General features: G+C 39.6%; 1 protein-coding gene across 2 annotated transcripts in view; it reads right to left on the bottom strand.

Moving 5' to 3' along the window:
- Positions 1–21,846, bottom strand: part of pcdh15a (protocadherin-related 15a) — a 216,012-nt gene that overhangs the window by 177,265 nt on the left and 16,901 nt on the right. For both annotated transcript variants that reach the window (XM_053679710.1, XM_017464981.3), the window contains exon 2: positions 10,195–10,315. In XM_053679710.1, the coding sequence (XP_053535685.1) occupies positions 10,195–10,288 (94 nt within the window). In that variant the 5' untranslated portion in view covers positions 10,289–10,315. The remainder of the gene's footprint in view (positions 1–10,194; positions 10,316–21,846) is intronic.

Here is a 21,846-nt window from a genome sequence, read left to right as displayed (position 1 = left end):
GGAACAAAGTACTTGTCTTGCTATATGAATTTGCCTTTCCCACACTCAACCATGATGTGAAGCTGCTGGGGAATTAAAGCTCCTCTGAATTCCTTTCTGAAGCATGGCCTTTTCAATCTTATCATAGTTCCAGGCTGACTGAGTCAGTGCCCGATGTGTGATCTTCCCATACACTGCTCTACGTGACATGCTTTATCAAGACTCTTCCCCGTTCTTACCTCTAACAGGTCTGAAGATCACACATCTGGATATAACTTTCAAGCTACAGAGCTGGCATTTATGAGCAGTATCTTTTCTTGAGTTGTGACCGGACATGATTTTTGCCAGTGTTCAACTTCTTTCATCACTGTCTGATAGAATAAAAATGTGTCTCCATTTTTCATGCTGTTCTCTATTTTCTCTATGTGGAATATGGGTATACTCTCTTTATATCCAAAAGTTTGGCATTTAATGACCAATGGAAGGCTGTTAAATCGCACTGTTATTTAACCAGTATGTCCTTGGCTGACAGAAGTGTCCTTCAAATCTGTGTACCTCCTTCCCATGTGTTTTTTATTTAAATTAATTAATAAATGACTGAACTGATAACATACATCATAAAGATATTATTTAACCTGCACTGTGTTTTGTGTTCTTTGGTCATCATGTAAGATAGTGAAGTATGTTCTATTTTTTAGAGAAATGTTTTTCCTAGTGCTTTTTATTTATTTTTTATTAATTTTATTTTGATTATTATTATTATTTTTACATGTTATTTACAGTTAAACCAAATCCTACTGATGAAGAATCAATTAAAATATTTACTTAAATATTGCAATACCTTTCAATATACATGGATGAAACAAAGACAGTATATGTAGATTAAATCTATTTGCTTCATCACAAATATAAACACTGATCTCTGCTAATGTCAGACCTTGTATTCATAGTGGCTGTGTTTTACCCAGCAAACAGGGGACATGCCCCGGACATTACAAACGTTTACTTAGGTCCGCATTTGGTCCGGTTTATAATGTTCGCTGGCGGAAGTTCCGAGGATGCCAGAGGATAGCAAATCATAATGCTACTGAATGTGTTAATTTCAGCGAAAGTCCCCTAAGCATCCCGATTGGCCGCTGGACGTCCTGTGAATGTCCATAGGACGTCAAGGGGACCCTACCGTAGGCCATTTAGGGGATGTCCTGGGGACTTTTTTTGTCAGCTGGGTAGTAACATAAAGAGAGACCTCAATGAAATCCATCAGAACAAAACTATCCCGGGTACAAGCCACATATGTTCGTTTAAAATATGAAAATCTATACTGACTACCTTACAAAATCCGGTTGTTGGTTTTTTTATATATCAAAGGTGAAATGTCTGTAAATTCTGATGTTTTGGATTTATTTTGTATGATAAGCCTACTAACGATGAAAAAAAAAAAGATTCCTGGAAAATACATTTTTTGGAGATACTCATTCATTACACAATGACAATATGATGCAATATAATAGTGGTGATGTGTAGATCTTTTGGCAGAGTCATTGGAGGTTTGGTTTCTTCAGGCACTATTGACTTATGTAGCTGTCCTCCTAATCTTAGTCTGTCTTCTAACAAAGGATCAAGTTTGTAGATGCTGGCATGTTTGTTTACACCTTAATCAGTTGCTTTTTCTGGCTTTGCAATTTCTTCTGTTACAAGTATGTATTCGTTAGAATACGTACTTGTGTTGAGGTTAAATTGCCTCTATTTCTATATGTTGAGTGACTGAAGGTTGCCCGTTACCTTTAAGTACCACAATATTGCCTTCTTTCACTTGATCCAACTTGAAAAGCGATTAAGTCGTTGGCTTGTGGAATTTCTCTTTTCACTCATGATAGCATTGTACACTTTCTTTTGAGTTCAGGGTCATCCAAAGTGTGTGGGAGGGTATTTCATAGGCTCCTGGATCCATTCTTTTTCTGTTTTCCATAGAAACATTGGTTCATGGATTAATTTCTTGCATTTCATAAATGCCTTAACACTTGCCCCTTTGATAGCATAATGGCTGAATTAAACTTTGTTCCTATATATATATATATATATATATATATATATATATATATTATATATATATATATATATATATATATATATAGAGAGAGAGAGAGAGAGAGAGAGAGAGAGAGAGAGAGAGAGAGAGAGAGCTATCTACACTGTGGCGGTATTTTCTCAAATGTATGAAATCTAGTGGGCTTGTCTGCAAAGCACAGACTGGCTGTCAGACCAGAAGGTTGAAGGCTTTAGCTCCAACTCCTTTCTCAGCATTTTCTCAATTCTAACAGCTAACAAAGCAGCAGCAAGTTCCATACATGGAAATGTCACTTGTGGTTTTTTCCCCCTGATGTCTATCTGAATGCCAGTGTAGGTGTTACCAATTCAAGTGGTTTTACACAACGTGACACTTTGAAGTCTTCAAGTCTTGCAAGTTCAGCTACACATTTTCTACACATGGAAATGTAGCCTCCGGTATTTCCTTACCCCAACTTTGTTTCTTTCTGCAGAATTCCTGGAGAAATAATCTGGCTGGTAAATTGACAGGATACAGGAACCCAAGTGGGCCATAGATTGATCTCATTATTGAAGGTATGTTTCTTTTGGTCTTTCTTTAAGGATTTCTTTTATGCTCTTTGGCCTCCCAGTCAGTTATGCAGCTAACGGATGAAACGTTACACTCCGTGAATCCACCAAATACAGTGGATATATTTTTTTTTTAAAAAGTCCACACACCCCTGTTAAAATAGCAGGTTTTTGTGGAAAAAAATGAAACTGAAAATTAAAATTAAAATAAAGTTAAAAACAATCAATCAAGAACCCCAATTCCAAAAAAGTTGTGACTGTCATATAATTGAAGGTTAGGATGGCTGGAAGTGCAGGTATGAGCTTTATTGAAGGGAGGCAGGCAGACAAATCCAAAATGTGAAACACAAGCATGCTCAAAACAGCACAGGGTCAGGCGATCGGCAATCAGGCATAAAAGAGACTAAGCGAGAATCAAATAATGAGGACGAGAATAGGATCAAAACTATGGCACGTAAACGAGGAACAAAGCCTTGGTACAGTAGCAACACTCACGCAATACTTCATGCCAAACAATGAGACACTAGGGGTTTAAAAATTGTGACAGTGACTGTGTAAAATGTAAATAAATGTAAATAAAAACAGAATGCAATGATTTGTAAATCTCATAAACCCATATGTTATTCACAATAGAACATAGAAAACATATCAAATGTTTAAACTGAGTAAATGTACCATTTTAAGAAAGAAATAAGGTAATTTTGAATTACCAAAAAAGTTGGGACGGGGCTACAAAAGGCTGGAAAAGTAAGTGTTACTAAAAGGAAACAGCTGGAGGAACATTTTGCAACTAATTTGGTTAACTGGCAACAGGTCAATAACATGACTGGGTATAAAAAGAGTATCTTAGAGAGGCAGAGTCTCACAGAAGTAAAGATGAGATGGAATCTGGATGGACGAATATGTTGTTTTAAAACCTATATATACACCTTTCAGCATTGATGGTGCCTTTCCAGATGTGGAAGCTGCCCATTCCATAGGCACTAATGCACCCCCATACCATCAGAGATGCAGGCTTTTGAACTGAGCACTGATAAAAAGCCAGATGGTCCCTCTCCTCTTTAGTCCTCTTTAGTTTAGAGGGCGCAGCGTCCATGGTTTCCACAAAGAATTTCACATTTCGATTCATCTGGTCACAGAACAGTTTTCCACTTTGCCTCAGTCCATTTTTGGTGCAGAGAAGACATGGCATTTCTGGATCATGCTCACATATGGCTTCTTCTTTGCATGATAGAGCTTTAACCAGCATTTGTGAATGTCACAGTGAACTGTGTTCACAGACAATGAGTTCTAGAGGTGTTTCTGAGCCCATGCAGTGATTTCCAATAAAGAATCATGCCTGTTTTTAATGCAGTACAACATGAAGGCCCGAGGATCACGGGCATGCAATATTGATTTTCACCTTGTCCCTTGCCCACAGAGATTTTTCCAGATTCTCAGAATCTTTTGATGATATCATGTATTGTAGATGATTCATAGTCTTCACAATTTTATGTTGAGGAACATTATTCTGAAATTGTACCACAAATTGTAGATGCAGTTTTTTGCAGATTGGTGAACCTCTGCCCATCTTTACTTCTGAGAGACTCTGCCGCTATAAGATACTCTTTTTATCATGTTACTGACCTGTTGCCAATTAATCTCCAGCTGTTTCTTTTTAGTAACACTTATTTTTCCAGTCTTTTGTTGCCCCTATCCCAAATTTTTAAGACATGGTGCAGCCATCAAATTCAAAATTACCTTAAATTTTTCTTAAAATGGTACATTTAATCAGTTTAAACATTTGATATGTTTTCTATGTTCTGTTGTGAATAACATATGGGTTTATGAGATTTTTGCATTGCATTCTGTTTTTATTTATGTTTATTTACATTTTACACAGCGTACAATTTTTTTTTTTTAAATCAGGTTGCATTACAGCTCTCTTTTTAGGTAAGAGTCTATCAGCTTTGCACATCTTGACTTGACATATTTTCCCACTCCTCCTTGCAAAAACTTTCTAGATCCATCAAATTGTGAGGGTCTTCAGGTCACCCCACAGATTTTTAATTGGATTCAGCTCTGGGCTCTGACTGGGTCATTTAAAACATTGATCTTTTGGTGAACCCATTCCTTTGTTGATTTGGATGTATGCTTTGGGTCACTGTCATGCTAAAAATGTGAAATGCCTCTTATTCTTCAGCTTTCCAGCAGACATATGATTTGGAGTACAACCCTACAGCACACACTCTCTTTTACATTTAGGCAGACTTTCCTTGCTGATTCAATCCATGTTAAAGACATCACCACAGCGACTGGCAAGTTCAAGCATAAGATTCAAAAACCTGTCTAGGGCTACCGAGAGCTATGTGACTCTGAGAGCAAAACAACCTAACAGAAGAATAAGAAAAGGCCCATGTTTAAGACAAGCTACCTTGTGATTCAATTCAGTGAAAGCTGGAAATGTTAAACTTTGTCACATTCTAACTCACAGCTTTTATTGCAATATACACTATCTGGCTAAAAGTATGTGAACACCTGACCATCACACCTACTCGACACAATGTTGTGTCTGTAGCATTAAGGATTGCCCTTTACTGGAACTAAGGGGCCTAGCCCAAACATATTCCAGTATACCAATGCCCCTGTGCACAAGTTGAGGTCCATAACAAGATGGTTTGCCATGGTTCTTGTGGAAGAACTCAAGTTGCCTGCACAGAACTCTGACCTCAGCTCCACTGAATGATGAATTGGTACACAACAGTGTCTAACCTCACTAATGCTCTTGTGGGCACAAATCCCCACATCCACATTCCAAAATCTCATGGAAAGCGTTCCCAGAAGTGTGCCGGGTATTATAACAGCAAATGGGGACTACACCTATGGGATGTTCAACAAGCACATATGGGTGTGACTGGTCAGATGTCTACATACTTTTGGCAATATAGTGTATATGTATACTAAGAATCATGCAAACACTATCATTAAATTTCAATTATGGTATTTTTTATAATGTTAAACATATTAATCAACTGAAAATGTAAACCTAAGGCACCTATTCAGGTAATGCTTATAATCAAAAATACACAGTATTGAGACAGCACCATGTTGTATAGTCTCAAATTTTAATTTTGTGTATCATGACACTCTGACCTGTTAGGTATTCCGCGTACTCCGTTCTAAATTTGTGTGATTTCCCTTTCAAGCTCTCAGCGACCTGTCGAGTATTGGACATAATTGAGTCATCCCTCCTGAGGATAAGATTAGACTATAATATCCATCAGTTATATTGAATCTACTTCATTCTTCATGAACATTTTATCTTCAGCTGACATTTGGTCATCTGATGACCTTTCTTAAAAATCATTATTGTATTGTTATACCAACAGTGTTTCCACCTTTGAGGCAGAGTTTCTATTTGCAGTAACACAAAGACATCTATTCTACTCTTCCGATCAGGTTTCACAGAATATGGCCCATCTTCATTGCCTTTTCTTGAAGTCATGATTCAGAGCATGATGATGGTTGTATTTCATATAATCTTAAGCTTGTGAAAAGAAAGTCGCAGGTCTGGATCAATAAATGCTTAGATGTTTATGGCTTTACTTTCTTAGACATTTTTGATGGCCTAATTGATAGTGTACAATCTGTGTAGCTTTGAATGTTACTGGCCCCAGAATGCTCAGCCACATTGAGGACCATCTGTCTGCTGCTCACAGATTGCTCTGACGTTTGCACTGATGTGTAACACTCTGGGATGCGGCTCATTGCATGCACTGCAGGTAAGCTGCCTTATGCTCCTTGCCCAAATGACTGGTTTTTGTCCTGCATCCAGATTCCATTCTGTGTTAGGAATGATCATCTTCTTGTGTAACTGTTTCTTGAGTTGTCAGGAGTACAGTGCCACTGAACAACAGACACATTCTGCATATTTCTGGGTGTTTGCTCTGCTGGTTTCACATCCACATTGTTTGAAAAATTGCCTTTCCCATTGTAGTTTTTACTAGAGCATTTACTAGAGCTTGAATACTGAATGTTAATAAATACTGGTTCCAGGGTTATTCTAGATTGTTTATAAGTTTGTAACAGAGTTTGAAGGCAATATTTCTTATATTAGAACTAGTGTCTCACTCTTCTGTATACTCAGGTTTTTTCATAGCATTGCAACATCCTCTGTGAAACAAGGCAAATTCCTGCAAAGCTTTTGGATCCTTTGATTTGATTATAGGCCAGGTGAGAACATTCTCCAGGCATTTGAAATTACCAAAGTGAGTGCTATTTTAGTCATTTAAAGGCATTTGATAGTCTCTGTGCTGACAGCTTTGACAAGATCTTGAGCTTGTCCCTTGAGGTACTGTATAAGAAAGTGTATCTGTCATGGTCACTGTCATTTTTACTTCAATCATTTGCTAAAATGAATGAATAAAGGATTTGCATGGTGGTATGTTTCCATCTGACTTTTTTTTTAAAAAACTGAAAGAATTCACTGCTTGATTAGAGTACTTGTTATGTCCTTCTATATTTGAAGCATTTTGTAAAGACTATCCTGTTCCTGCAGTGTCCTTGGTTGAGTTAGAATTCCCTCCCTTGACTGAGCTGCATGCAGGGAGGTCTGTGAAATGCTATCTGAGATGGATTTCCTGCATTAAGCAGACCAGGAAATTGTACATGGACCACCCCTCCACCCCCCACCATCTTTAGGCAGCACAGTTAGTTTGTTTGCCATTTTTGTGCTAAACTGCATTTTGTCCATTCATTATCCATGGTATTTTTTCTGTTTGTATTTCTGTTCCCAGCATTTCTGAGTTAATTTTGGCTGTTAAGGCTGCTAATTGTCATGTCTCGAGACGTAACGCAGATAGGACGGATGCAAGTGCAGTTCAACAGTTTTATTAAAGAGAGACACAGGGATGTAAATCCAAATCGTAATCCATAAACGTAATCCAAAACATGCAAAAGGTCAGGCAATCGGCAAACAGGCATAAACGGGGAAAAGCAGGAATCAAGTTCGCAGACATGGAAAACAGGGTCGAGAAACAAAATAAGAAACATGAACAATAGCGAGGGACTGGGAGCGGAGAAACCAGCGTGGACTAAATCTAATGTTTAACCTAAAGGAATCTAACATGGATCTTGACTATGACTATGGTTAACTATGGGAAGAAATCTAAACTAATCTACTATACTATATTTTATCTATTCTAACGTAAGTATCTATACTAATCTACTATACTGTATTTTATCTATTCTAACCTAAGTATCTATACTAATCTAATATTCCACGCTATGTGCTGGGAGGCACGCGGTATATATACAAACATAATCAGCGTCTTAATTGCGGACGGCTGACAGCACTTCAGACACACGTGAAATAACAGCCAATGACAGAACAGGGAGGAGACATAAAAGAAACATAACAAAAGCACGTGTCCAAATGTCACGGTCGTCAACAAAGGAAAAGTAGGTGCTCTCACACCTTGCACGTGCACACGCGCCCACATGCTCCACAGCGCACTGCATAAAGGGGAAACCGTGACACTAATACAGTTTGAATTTCTAAAATGAAGCTTTTTTTTCCTCCTGAGTTCCTCACTTTGCCAGTATAACTGCTCTTGTATTTACTACAGAGCGTGCATTTGCTGCAAAATAGAGACTTAAAGTTAGTAAAACTGCCCTGTGTGTCTGCGTGCTCATGGGGGCAGAAACTGTGGATGATGCACTAGAGCGTGTGCTTAATCTACGAGATCTGCTCGACCTTTTTCTTCTCACAGAACTAATTACTGAGACATCATTTTGGGGGACATTTTTAAAATCAGAAAAGGAAACATGAGCATTGTTGAATGCGACAGAGGTATTTTGTGATGGTGGAAATAAAAATGTCAATTTGTTCAATCTAAGGTTCAAGCCACCTTTTCATATCCTCATTTTTAACTCCCTCATTTAGCATGTTTACATATGACTCATTGAGAGCTATGAATTTAGCAAGCATGTTCAGCAAGCATATTTGCTTTCATTTTATCTGCATATTCAGTATCAATCATCAGCATTAATAGTATTCATATGGTGTGACATTTTAATAACCAGTTTTAACTCCAACTTGCTGTTGACACATTCCACCAGTTGTATTTTCATTCATTCATTCTTCCAAAGCATACAATTGTCCATCTGTAAGTCCATCCATCCATCTATCCATTCAGTATATTCAAATGAATATACATGCATGCAGCCTAGCAAAACATTCTATTTGAATGATTGTTGTGGCAAGCATACCTTAAATGATGCACTACTTTCATTTAATTTAAATCTTTGATTTATTTATTTATTTATTTATTTATTTTTGCAGTGGGGAAAACCTAGATTAACCTATATGCTTAAGTTTCCTGTGTGTTTCTTTGATTTTAGCCCAGTTGGGCTAAAGGAAGAAAAATATTGAATAATTAATGCAGGTATTCCTTTATGCACTTAGTGCCCGCAGTGCCCACATGCAACCTCAGTTCAAGTTCACATCAAGTTATGTTATGCTACACCATTATAGTTACATTATGGTTAAAGACTCAATGTTCTGGTGTTCTGGCACCAGCAGTAGATTCAGTTATGCACACATTTAGATAGTTCTCCTTCCTGACTCACAAACACAAAACAAATAACTTAAACAATAATTACAATGAAAAGTCAGATGAAATTATAATATATTTCATTATTTGTGCTGGTGCGTACATTGTGCAAGCAGGCAGACATTGTGCAAGTGGTAGATGATTAAGACTGAAGCATGGTATGTTGTACTTTTGGATTAATTTTATAAATCAAAATGGGGACTCTTGGAAAGTTTTACTGGTATTATGTGAGCAAAGGAAATGTGGGAAATACTGCCAATAACAGAAAACGAGAACAAAATGTCAAACAGTGACTGCACAGCAACTGCTAGTATCAAATCATCTAAAATCAATAACAATAAACATTGCATGAACAAACAAGGAGAGCTGAGTTAAAATGTCAGCCATAGAATGCTACGCCTTTTACACACCCACCAACCAGAATTGTCCGGCTGTATTTACAGCTCGTTTCCTCCTATGAGCACAGAAACACTTTTAGACTTTTATTGCAGTTGTCATTTTGTCCTTGACAGACTGGAATTGCAATTCATATATCATTAGCTTCTTATTTCAGGAGCCTTATCAGAGTTCAACACTAATAGGTTCTGTGTTAAGGACAGTGAAGGCTGACAGTGATACTGAGCATTTGTGACAATTTTCTAAACAAAGAGAGGCAAAGCTAAATTGTTTAACGAAAACAATTGTTAATGTTTAACTAAACCTGAATTAGGTCTGCTTGGTCAGTATTTAAATGTCTTCCATCAGTCTTGGAGTGAAATAAATAAATAAATAATATAGAACCAAAATAAAAATGAGACAGGCATAATTAAATCATTTGGCTTTCACAAAATTATGGGGGAAAAAAAGATATATCATATGTAATATCACATAGCATGATATATTATTATAAATCCATTATAAGCAATTATAGTAATTGCATCCTTCTTGTCCTCACATAGATATTATGAGGGCCCTAAGACACTGTAAGGTTCAGGATCTAGGACAAGCTGAGAAATTCTTTTCACACCTTCTGCTCCCTGAGCCCTGATGTAAGGGAGGATGATAGATAGCAGGACAATTCCAATCTCCAAACTCCTCACCAGCCACAAGGCCCTCCTCATCTTCACTCACAGGTGTCTGCGGTCAACCTGAAAAAAGAGAGAATGACAGATGTCAAATTTCAGCTTTCATTCCCTGATAATTACATCTAGACTTAAAACTTAAAACATGGCAACTTTTGTGGTAAACCATCCAAGTTTTAGGTGAGCAAAAGTATAGGAAGTATAGTCTTAAAGTAGATTAAATTAAACAACACTTAATATTTGGTTGCATATCCCTTGCTTGCAATAACTGCATCAAGCCGAGATGGACTGACATCACCAAACTGTTGCATTATTCTTTTGTGATGCTTTTCCAGGCTTGTAATAAAGTCTCTTTTAGTTGTTTTTTTTTGTTTTTTGTTTTTTCCAGGGGGTTTCTCCCTTCAGTCTTCTCTTCAGGAAATGCATGAAATGCATGCTTAATTAGGTTAAGGTCTGGTGATTGACATTGCCAGTCTAAAACTTTCCACTTTTTCCCCCTCATGAAGTCTTTTGGCAGACAGAATGTTTCTGTAAACTTCTAAATTCATTGTGCTACCATCATTAGTTACATCATCAATAAAGATTAGCGAGCCCTTTCTAGAAGCAGCCATGACACTACCTCCACCATGCTTGACCAATGAGCATGCATGTTTTGCATCATGAGCAGATCCTTTTTCTCTACACTTTGGCCATTCCATCAGTTTGGTAGAGGTTAATATTAGTTCAAGACCTTTTGTGGCTCAGCTCTGCATATATTTGCAAATTCCAATCTGGCTTTCTGATTCTTACTGCTGATGAGTGATGTTATCTTGTGGTATGGCCTCTATATTTCTGCTATCAAAGACAGTGGATTGTGATACCTTCAGCCCTGCCCTATGGAGGTTGTTGGTGATGCCACTGACTGTTTTTTCCCCCGCACAGCTTCCACAATGTTTCTATCATTAACTGCTGTTGTTTACCTTGGCTGACCTGTTCGGTGTCTGGTTGTTAGTACACCAGTGATTTCTTTCTTTTTCAGGACATTCCAAATTGTTCTACTGGCAATGCCCAATATTTGTGCAATGGCTCTGATCGATTTTCCCTCTTTTCTCAGTTTCAAAATGGCTTGTTTTTCTCCCATAGACAGCTGTGTAGTCTTCATGCTGGTTTAACAGCAGATTTTTTAATATTTCCCAGGGCTCAAACCAAGAGTAAACACTCAGAGCTATTAATTATTTAAACAGTCAATCAAACAGGGCACACCTGGGCAACAAGAAACACCAGTCTGTCACATGATCCAAGTGATTTTTGATCACGTGAAACAAAAGGTGGGTTCAAACAAAAGATACCATGTTCCAAGTTGTATAACACATCTAGATGTAAAGATCATTACATGAAAGCTGAAATTCTGATCTTAAACCCAAATGTCTTCAGTGTATGGCAAAAACAAAAAGAATTGCTGTTCCAATACTGACACTACAGCTTTGAGACAAATTGCATCTCTTCAAAAATACACAAGCCGCCACACACTACTCTACACATAAGCAGATTCAAGCTCTCACTGAATGCAGTAAATATGTTCTCCATGACAGCCTTCATTTGCATATCATATTGGTTCAATCAAGAACAAAATAGACTCTCTGTTAACCGGGTGGGATCTGTAGGAAGGAAAATTTTGTTTTGTTGTGGATAAAACATGACAGTAATAGCAAATGAGTTTTAGTTATACAAACATGTTTTTAAGGGCAAGCCAGACATGTGTCCTTTTGGGAAAGTTCTAAATCCTGAAGTCATTTTCAAATCCGAAGTTTAATTGACTCTTTCCCAGTATTTGATGCATGATGACAAATCATATTCTGGCAGTCACAACGACAAATGAGATTACTGCATTGTGTGTATATATATATATATATATATATATATATATATATATATATATATATATATATATATATATATATATGTGTGTGTGTGTGTGTGTGTGTACTGTCTGTTTGAGTATTGGGCTGTCTCTGTGGATGCAACCTGCATAATGTAAATGATGTGAAAATAAACTTAAGATGAGTGAATCAGCTTGATATGCCACTTATATTCACATTCACACATTCCAGAGTGCTGACTGTGCCTATGGCAGCTATAAGCTGCTAAAGCTAGTTTAAAAGCACAAGCAGATATGACTGCGCTTTTGTGTGATTCAACACAACTGTGTAAATGTGGCATTAGTCCCCATCACTGCTTCTATCAGTCTTTAATTCCTAAATTATGAAAAACAAAAAAAAATTAATCCTGTATTGGGATGCAGCATGCCTCTGATCACATTCATTCACTACAGACAAAACTCCAGGACTTAGACTTTCACTCCAGATAGAGCAAAGACCCCAAACATGCAACAAATTAAGCATATATGCACACAAAAGTGATACACATCTGAGTCAAGAAATATATCTGTCTTTTTCATCTGAAAAATTGTCTCAGCTGTCCTGATCTTGTCCTTCTTACCATGGGGCATTACCTGTCCTGCTTTTCCCTTCTGCTTTCCTTATATGGTCAATTTCTTCTGTTCTCATTAATCTGTAGTTAATTCCTGTCACCTGTTTCAATCTTCCCAAGTTCTCCCACACCACCCTATTGCTGTGTTCCCTCTACTGTCTTCCTGTAGCTACCCGTATCAGCTTCAAAACACTGCTTGCATACAAAAAAAGGACCAGCCCCCACCTACCTAAAGGCACTTATCACACCCTGCTCTGCACCATGCTCTCTTCGAGCCTCTAGCACAGCTTGACATGACCCACCATCCCTCAAGACAAAGGAGACATGCATCAAGTCTGTTCAATGTCTTGGCACCCAGGTGGTGGAATGAACTTCCCCTGGCTGGCAGAACAGCTGAGTCACAGGCTGTCCTCAGACAAACACTGAAGACCTACCTTTTTACCCAGCACTTAAATGAGCACTGGATTCAATTTAAATGAAAAAGTAATCCATTGATATACTGCAATGTCCAAAGTTCCAGTTTCAGTTACAATAGAAATTACAAATCCTTGAAACAATAATACATATTCTCAGAGGTTTCCCTGCATTCATAAAAAAATGGCCATTTGATTTTCTGTCCCAAAGCAACCAAGACATATACTTTCAGCTAATATTAAATGTTGGACCTTTTGCTGAGATTTTCCAATTTCATTCTGAAATGAAAAGCTGCACTGTTATAAAGTGTTTCTTATTAGCTTGGTGTCCAATAAATGAAAAACGTTGGTTTGATAATCCTTAAATGTGAGACATCTAAGTCCATATTTTGTTCTATATGGATAGAAAAGTTAAACCTTCCCTTGGCCTACATTTATTTTAGATCATTGCAGATGGTTAAGTAGGTATGAGCAGTCACTGCAATATCCACTTTTAAACATCAGACATCACAGCAAAGGCAGCCATCAAGAATAACTTTTCCTAAAGCCAGCCATCAAGAATAACTGCCTATAGTTGTAGCAGTTACCAAATAGACTGCCACATTTAAGGCACCAAGCCACCATTTAGATTAGTATCCAAACAGACTTGTCAAATCACAGACACCTAAATGTGGCCCCATCTATTGTAAATGTATTGAATATGACAACCACAGCCTGCCAACAGGGTAAGAATGAAAACATGAACTAACATAGTATTTAATAAGCATTGACCAACTGCAGTGAAACATATTGATTTTTTTTTTTTAAATCAGTTGTCCACTCCAGGTTTATCCACTATATTCCTGTGCACTGCATTCTACAAAACTGCACCCATGTGAGCCATTGTTTTTTCACCTGGTAACAAATAGGACCATCTTGCATGCTCTCAACATGCGTAGAGAAACTAATAGTGAGACCACTTGCATTAGCAACGCAATGAAGAATCCTAAAGTCAATGACATTATTGCTATCTACAACATCAGACTGCCAATGTTGCTTAACACAAGAACGATCTTCACTTCCTGGGGGTGAAAGGAAGGTTGTTTGTAAGTGAAACAAATAAAGATTGATGATCTTTGACAATTTGGCAAATGACAGTACCTACACACACTCCAGTCACTGTTCTGTGGATCTAGTTATTCTGAATTTTCCCCCACTTTGTTTAATGAATCAGAAAATAATCATTTAAAACATTCTCACTCACAAAAAGGATCTTATAAAAACAGCACACTTTATTTAGTATGACCCGCTGAGGACTGCAATGTTAGGTGACATTGTCACCTATTGTGTATCATGTCTTATATATTGCTTAATAATCTTGAAATTATTTGGAGTGGGCATTTTTTAGCATTGTCTTGTCGCAGAAGGAAACAATATTTCACAATTGCAAAAACACTCATATGCTCACAGTTCCAGAGTAAAAAAAAAAAAAAAAAAAAAAGAAGAAGTATTTTTGTTGTTATCTAGTTTGCATTAATAACAAGCACTATGCAGAGGTTTTGTATTTTTATTTATTCACTATTCGATGCAAATATTTAGATGTACTATAAACAGTAGGCCCACAACTGCAAACAAGACCCAAGACCTCTTGCCCAATCAGTCTTTTTGTTATTCAGTTTCTAAATTAAATCAGAAATCTGGTCATTCAGCAGTAGGTTTGCATGCATCACCAAGAGCTGTAAAGCATAGGGTTGATTCAAATTTCAATATTTATAATAGCAATGAGCTATCCAGGTCTTTTGAATTGTATTTTATTTTATACTCAATTTACATGGACATTTTGTATGGTCATGTATGTACAAAGGGGTACTACCAGAGATACAAGATAATAAATACCTAGTTTACAGGAACCTGCTTCGCATTCAGTCAGAAATAATGGTATACCACGTTCTCTCACCATCAAGCTTTCTTTTCCTACATCATCCATCTGGCAGGTCACACTAACGTAAGCCAATATGAGTGAGGACTGCCAAAGACAGCACTTCTATTCATTACCCACTGTGAGATGTAATCAGAGAATGTGGGGAGCTCGAGTCTCTAATAACTCAAGTGATTAACCCATCCAGTGAGCTGGACTTTACCAGCACAGCAGGCCTCATCATAATCAGCCACATTACAGACAGCACTCTTATCATCACTCCTAACATTAAAATAGATCATGCAGTCAATCTGTGGCCACAGCCTGCCAGTGTCATTTATATACTGTATATCTCCTCAGTTTTGTCACTTATTGACCAACATGTAGTCTGAGATAAATGTAATAGTAATAGTATTCATTTGCTGATTAATTTAATAGTATTCATTTGCTGATTTTTTTGTTTTGTTTTTCTTAGACTGAGTATGACCTCTGTTTTTGACCATTGCTTGTGTCCTTAAATCTTCAGGCCAAATTTAATCGCTGCATGCATTTTGCAGATGTTTTACATAATACATTAGATTGTATGTTTGTTTACCATATGAATATGACAAGGCTTTTCCTGCTGCTACTTTATAAACAACATCTAGCATCTAGGGTGATACAGTGACACAGCTGTTAGTGTTGCTGCCTCCAGCTTCAAGGTCCCCTGTTCAACCCCCAGCTCAGGTTACTGTCTGTGTGGAGTTTCATATGATTCACACATTACAGCAGCAGCAAAAGAATAGTGTTTGCATTAAGAAATAACCAAGAGTTATAAAAATAAATGTACTCAGCAAGATTATAAAAAGTATTAAAAATAAGGTAACATTGTATACACCAGTCCACTGAGTAAATGTAAGTGACAGGGCAAGTAGTAACAACAGATATGCAGCAAAGTAGATATGATCAGCAGAGCATCCACAATAAGTTGTATAAGTGCAAGTATATAGTGAGTTAGCAGCAATGCAGTAAAACAGAATGCCACCAAGTGCAAACATGCAAACAGAAAAGAAGACCTCCTCTATCATTCCTTGAACGAATCTGTTGCTGAATGTGCTCTGTTGTTTGGCGAATTAATCATGGTGGGGATGTGATACATTGGTCAGGATGGACACTAATTTGTTTCATGTCCTCCTTTCCACAATCACGTCAAAATTGTCCATGGAGCATGCCAGGACAGATGGACATAAGTTCTCCCCTGAGTGGGTTTCCTCCAGGTTCTCCAGTTACTTTCCACCTCCTAAATACATACTGGTAGGGGAACTGGTTATTCCAAGTTGCCCTAGGTGTAAATGAGTGTGAGTGCTTTGCATGTAGATGGAGGCTTTCTTTAAACTTTATAAAACTCATATCATCTGTCTACTTACGATAAAGAGGCAAATGGTACAAAAGTAGCTTAGTTACATCATTTTAAGCTTGGTTGTTTAATGTAGTATACAAGAAATTTCCCAAGCTAGTCATCTCTCTCCTGAAATCATTTCTCTTTGTGGCCAAGCTGATCTGTATTACTCATACAGTATGTACATCATTTGTGGGTATGGCCCACACGCATACATACAGTACACAGCTTCTGCTTCAGAGAACAATGGCATTCATCCAAGTTGTTCAGCATGCTGATGGTTGTCTGTTGCCGGCAGAGCAAAGTCTGGTAGGAATCTTTGTTTGATTATTTTACAAGTTTTAACAGCTCATTCTAAGAGTGTGAACAGTTTGTGACATCTGTATTAAAAGTTAGCAAAAGCCATTTAGTTGCCCATGATTATAACCGTTTCATTCTTTTTGTGGGCTATGGCTAATATAACCTTGCAGTGAAAGTGTAATGTGACATTTTGTGAGCCATCACCATGTTTGCATGCTGTGTTCCTGTAGAGTGATAAAATTAAACAGGGAATGAGATTTACCAACACAAACACTTCAACGTGGTTGTTCCACTCACGTAGAAAGTTGATGTGTTGGATTGAAATAGAGCAAGGTTCCAATATTATTCTTGTACATGTGAGTGCTTGAAAATATTAGTTTTTTCTTTGTAAATTATGCTGTGCTGGTTATTAATAGTCACCCAGTTAATCCATCCATCCATCCATTTTCTGCATCACTTATCCGACACAGGGTTGCAGGGAGAATGGTGCTTATCCCAGAGAACTTGAGGCACAAGACAGGGACGCCCTGGATGGAAGGCCTGCCCATGGCAGGGCACAATCACTCACAAACTACAGACAATTTGAAAATGACAATCAGCCTGCAACGCATGTCTTTTGACTGAGGGAGGAAACTAGAATACCTGGAGGAAACATTGTGAACATGCAAACCCCAAGCACACAGGGCGGAGCTGGGATTTGAACCTCTCGGTGCAATTCAACAGTGCTAATCACTAAGCCACTGTGCAACCTGCTAACCAGTTAAACACTTCCATTAATTAGGAAGTGTAGTGCTGCTACTGCTGCTCCAATAGTTCCTTTCCTGGTTGCACATTTAGTCTGAAGCTGCTTATATATACACCTTTGTTGTTGTTTTTTTATTATTATTTGTTTTATATTTGTATATGTTTATGGATAAAAATCATTAAATGTTGTACTGTTGTATTTTAATAAAATGTGCAATGCATGGGGATGTGTAGAGAAATTAAATGGGTTGGTGTCTGAATATATTTTTCCTGTCTTAGAACTCAGCCTGAGGCTGCTCGTGCCTAACCTTCCCAAAGTAGAAGTATCATATAACAGGACATATTGCACATCTACCCCTAAAGGTGTGGAGGTGGGTACGATTAACGCTGTACTTTTATTGTGTTCGTTTTGTTTTCACTGATTGTCATGTGTAACCATTTATAACATCATGGGTTGGACCAGTGCACTCTTGTGTTATTCACCATCTCTAGTTCAGGGGCAAATGTGTGTCTGGTGGTAATTTATGGCATTGTTTATGATGTGACACTGTATGTTTTATATTTGGGGTTCATTATTGCAGCTGCTTGCAAGTCAGCCAAGTAAGAGCCTAAGGAAAATAAAACCTTCCCATATATTGGACCCTTGCCTTGTTCTCATTAATTTAGTTGAATGGTATAGCAGGAAACCCCAGCTTAGTTTGGGATCTCCTACCTATATAAAACAATTGGAGGGGTGTAGTCTGTGAAATGTGAAATGTTTCACAGTTTCATATTTTCATTTGTAAGTCTGCATGTGTGTGAGAAAGACAAAGGAGGATAGAAGTAATAGTCAGACACAGAGGAAGCTGATGCTCCCTGTAAGCCTTGTACTTGCACAGCTTTTTCACAAATGAAGTGTTCAACAAGCAGTCAATCCATCTTTGGTGCTATACACAATATGGCATCTGTTCCTGCAGACTTGCTGACTATGTTTGCAGTAAGCAAAAATGATGTGGTATAACAGAAGTCAATCCCTCTAATTTTGTCTGACCATATGTCTTTTAAAGTGGCAACAGTCTGTAATTCAAGCCAAAGCTCCATCACTCATATTAGGTCTCCCGAGTCCATGGGTTTTCTCTTGCTGATTTAAGATTTTTGCGCCTGTGGATCTCCGGACCAAGAACAATTTGTTGCACATCAGCCTTTTCTGACATTGCTTCCATGAGCTATATCAATGACTGACCTATTTTTTTTTAATTAAAATAAAAATTTTATTGGTCTTAGACATGCAACCATACACAGTACGATGTGCAGTGAAATACGTTTTGTGTGTGTGTGTGTGACATGAAATAGAATTTAAATAACTAGTATTTACATGCTGTGACAGCTCAGTCAGATCAGAACTCAAATTCCCAAGATGCAACACTCACTTTTCATGCACGCATGCGCTCACCATCCCCGGAGTTCTGATCAGACACACCTGACACCAATCACACACACACACTCTCACCGCTAGTACTTAGGGAAGTCATTCACCCAGAATCTATGCGAAGTATACGCTCAGTCACTCGTTTCTCTGCATTACCAAGCTGTTCTAGTTTGTATGTCTTCTTGTGATCCTCGACCCTTGTTTCCGGTTTCGACTACGCCCTCTGCCTGACCCCGTTTGTGTTGTTCGCCCGATCGCTTGACCTTTGCCTGTCCTACGACTACGTTTCTTGCACTTCCCGATACGACGCTCTACACCTGCTGCCCGCTCCTGCTTCCGTGCCGATTCGAGGTTCGTGACAGAATACTTCGCCTTCCAATGGAAGCAGCGGGAGATCCCCATTGGCCGCAAGCCCTCAAGGGACATGGCCGGATGATTAGTGACCATGATCACCGTCTCGCAAACCTGACTGAGCAGGTAGCTCGACTAAACCAAGCCGCGCAGCTTTCTACGGCACCGACCACATGCTTACCTCCCACTCCAGTGCCGGAGAAGTACGACGGAGATCCAGCATGCTGCCGAGGTTTTTTACTCCAGTGCTAAAATAATCCACTTCATGGAACTTTTAACCGGGAGAGCTCTCCTTTGGGCCACCGCGGAATGGGAACAGGAGGGAACGTCATCAGCACGTATGATCAGCTGACATCACGCTTCCGCACTGTATTCGATCATTCTCCAGACAACCGGGAGACTGGGGAGGAATTATTATCCTTGACACAGGGATCACGTTGTGTGGCGGATTACGCTCTTGAATTTCGTACTGTGGCCGCTAGGAGCGGATGGAATCAACCCGCTCTAAAGACTATGTTTCGCCGAGGATTAAATGCCGACATCGTAACGGAGCTGGCGTGCCGCGATGATCAGCTGACTCTCGACTCACTCATCAACGTAGCTATACGCCTGGATCGTCTACTACGGAGCCGCCGCTCCATACGCAGCGAGGCGGAAGCACCAGCATCTGAGAGCCCTAGTGAACTCATGCAGCTGGGACAGACTCGGGTGAGCATGCAGGAGAGAGAACAATGGAACCGTGAACATTGTTGTTTCTACTGCGGCGAGAAGGGCCACTTCATGCAACAATGCCCTCTCAAACAGTGCTCTACCCGAGGGGAAACCAAAACTGCCAAACAACCTCAGCCAGGGGTGAGTTTAGAACCCATTGCCCAGTACTCAGTTCAGTCTGCGTTCGTATTACCCGTTATATTAGAATACTCATGCGTTTCCTGTATTTTAGAGGCGCTGATCGACTCTGGAGCGGCGGGGAACTTCATTGACCAAGAGACCATACTCCAATATAACATTCCCGCTCGTCCTCTAAGCACCCCCCGCCATGTCCAAGCCATTGATGGAGCCCCCATTGGAGATGGTTTAATCACCCACTGCACCGAACCTATTAACCTCCGCACGAGCGCTCTTCATCAGGAGAAAATTACGTTCCATGTCACTGTGACAGCCCGGCATCCAGTGGTTCTCGGTCTTCCTTGGCTCGAACATCACAACCCACAAATTTCATGGAATCAAAGGGAGATCACTCGCTGGTCAGCTCACTGCATCAATCACTGTCTCCAAGTCCCTGTGATCTCCTTAGCATCCACATCCGTTGAGAGCCCTCACAAGGCGGACAACGTTCTGATCCCCAGTGTTTACCACAACCTCATGAAGTATTCAGTAAGAAGAAGGCTAGTGGACTACCTCCTCCTCGAGATTACGACTGCGCAATCGATTTGCTCCCAGGCACTACACCACCACGAGGGAGAGTCTATCCGTTAACGGTAACTGAGCAAAAACGAATGGAAGAGTACATTCAGGAAGCGTTGCACCAAGGTTATATACGACCATCTACTTCTCCAGCATCTGTGGGGTTTTTCTTCGTGGAGAAGAAGGGAGGAGGTTTACGACCATGCATCGACTACCGAGGACTAAACCGGTGTTGCGTCAAGTACCGTTACCCACTACCTCTAGTACCAGCCGCTCTGAAACAAATACGCACTGCCACCATCTTCACGAAACTGGACTTACGCAGTGGTCCGGATTCGAGAGGGAGATGAATGGAAGACTGGGTTCAGCACAACTTCAGGTCACTATGAGTATCAGGTCATGCCGTATGGGCTTTCTAACGCTCCCTCGGTCTTCCAATGTCTAATTAACGACGTGTTTCGTGACATGCTGGGACACCATGTGATCGCCTACATAGACGACATTCTGATATATTCTGACTCCCGGGAGGAACATGTTCACCACGTCCGCCAAGTTCTACAACGACTGCTCCGTCATCAGTTATATGTCAAAGCTGAGAAATGCGAATTTCATAGAACCACCATTGCGTTTCTGGGATACGTCATCAGCCCGGAGGGGATCTCCATCCACCAAGAAAAGGTCCAGGCAGTAGTAAACTGGCCCACACCCACGATGATCAAGGAACTACAGAGGTTTCTGGGGTTTGCAAACTTCTACAGAAGGTTTATCAGAAATTTCAGTGCCATCGCCAACCCCCTCACGTCCCTGCTAAAGGGGAAACCCAAACGTCTGTCATGGAATTCAACCGCCCAAACCGCCTTCGACAAGCTCAAGAAAGCCTTCACTACTGCACCCATCATCAAACATCCGGACCCATCCAGACCGTTTATAGTGGAGGTGGATGCGTCAGAGACCGGGGTAGGAGCCATTTTATCCCAGCGATTCGGAGAGAAGCCAAAGCTCCATCCGGTGGCGTTCTTCTCGCGAAAGCTTTCCCCCGCTGAGAGAAACTACGATGTGGGAAATCGTGAACTCTTGGCAATTAAGTTAGCGCTGGAGGAGTGGAGACACTGGTTAGAGGGGGCTACACATCCCTTTGTCATCTTCACAGACCATAAGAACCTGGAGTACCTTCACACTGCAAAGCGACTCACACCCCGCCAGGCCCGATGGGCCCTGTTCTTCACCAGG

Source organism: Ictalurus punctatus, chromosome 3 (assembly GCF_001660625.3).
Source record: "Ictalurus punctatus breed USDA103 chromosome 3, Coco_2.0, whole genome shotgun sequence".
NCBI lineage: Eukaryota > Metazoa > Chordata > Actinopteri > Siluriformes > Ictaluridae > Ictalurus > Ictalurus punctatus.
The sequence above is the reverse complement of the archived record's forward strand: the minus strand, read 5'-3'. Positions and strand labels throughout refer to the sequence as shown.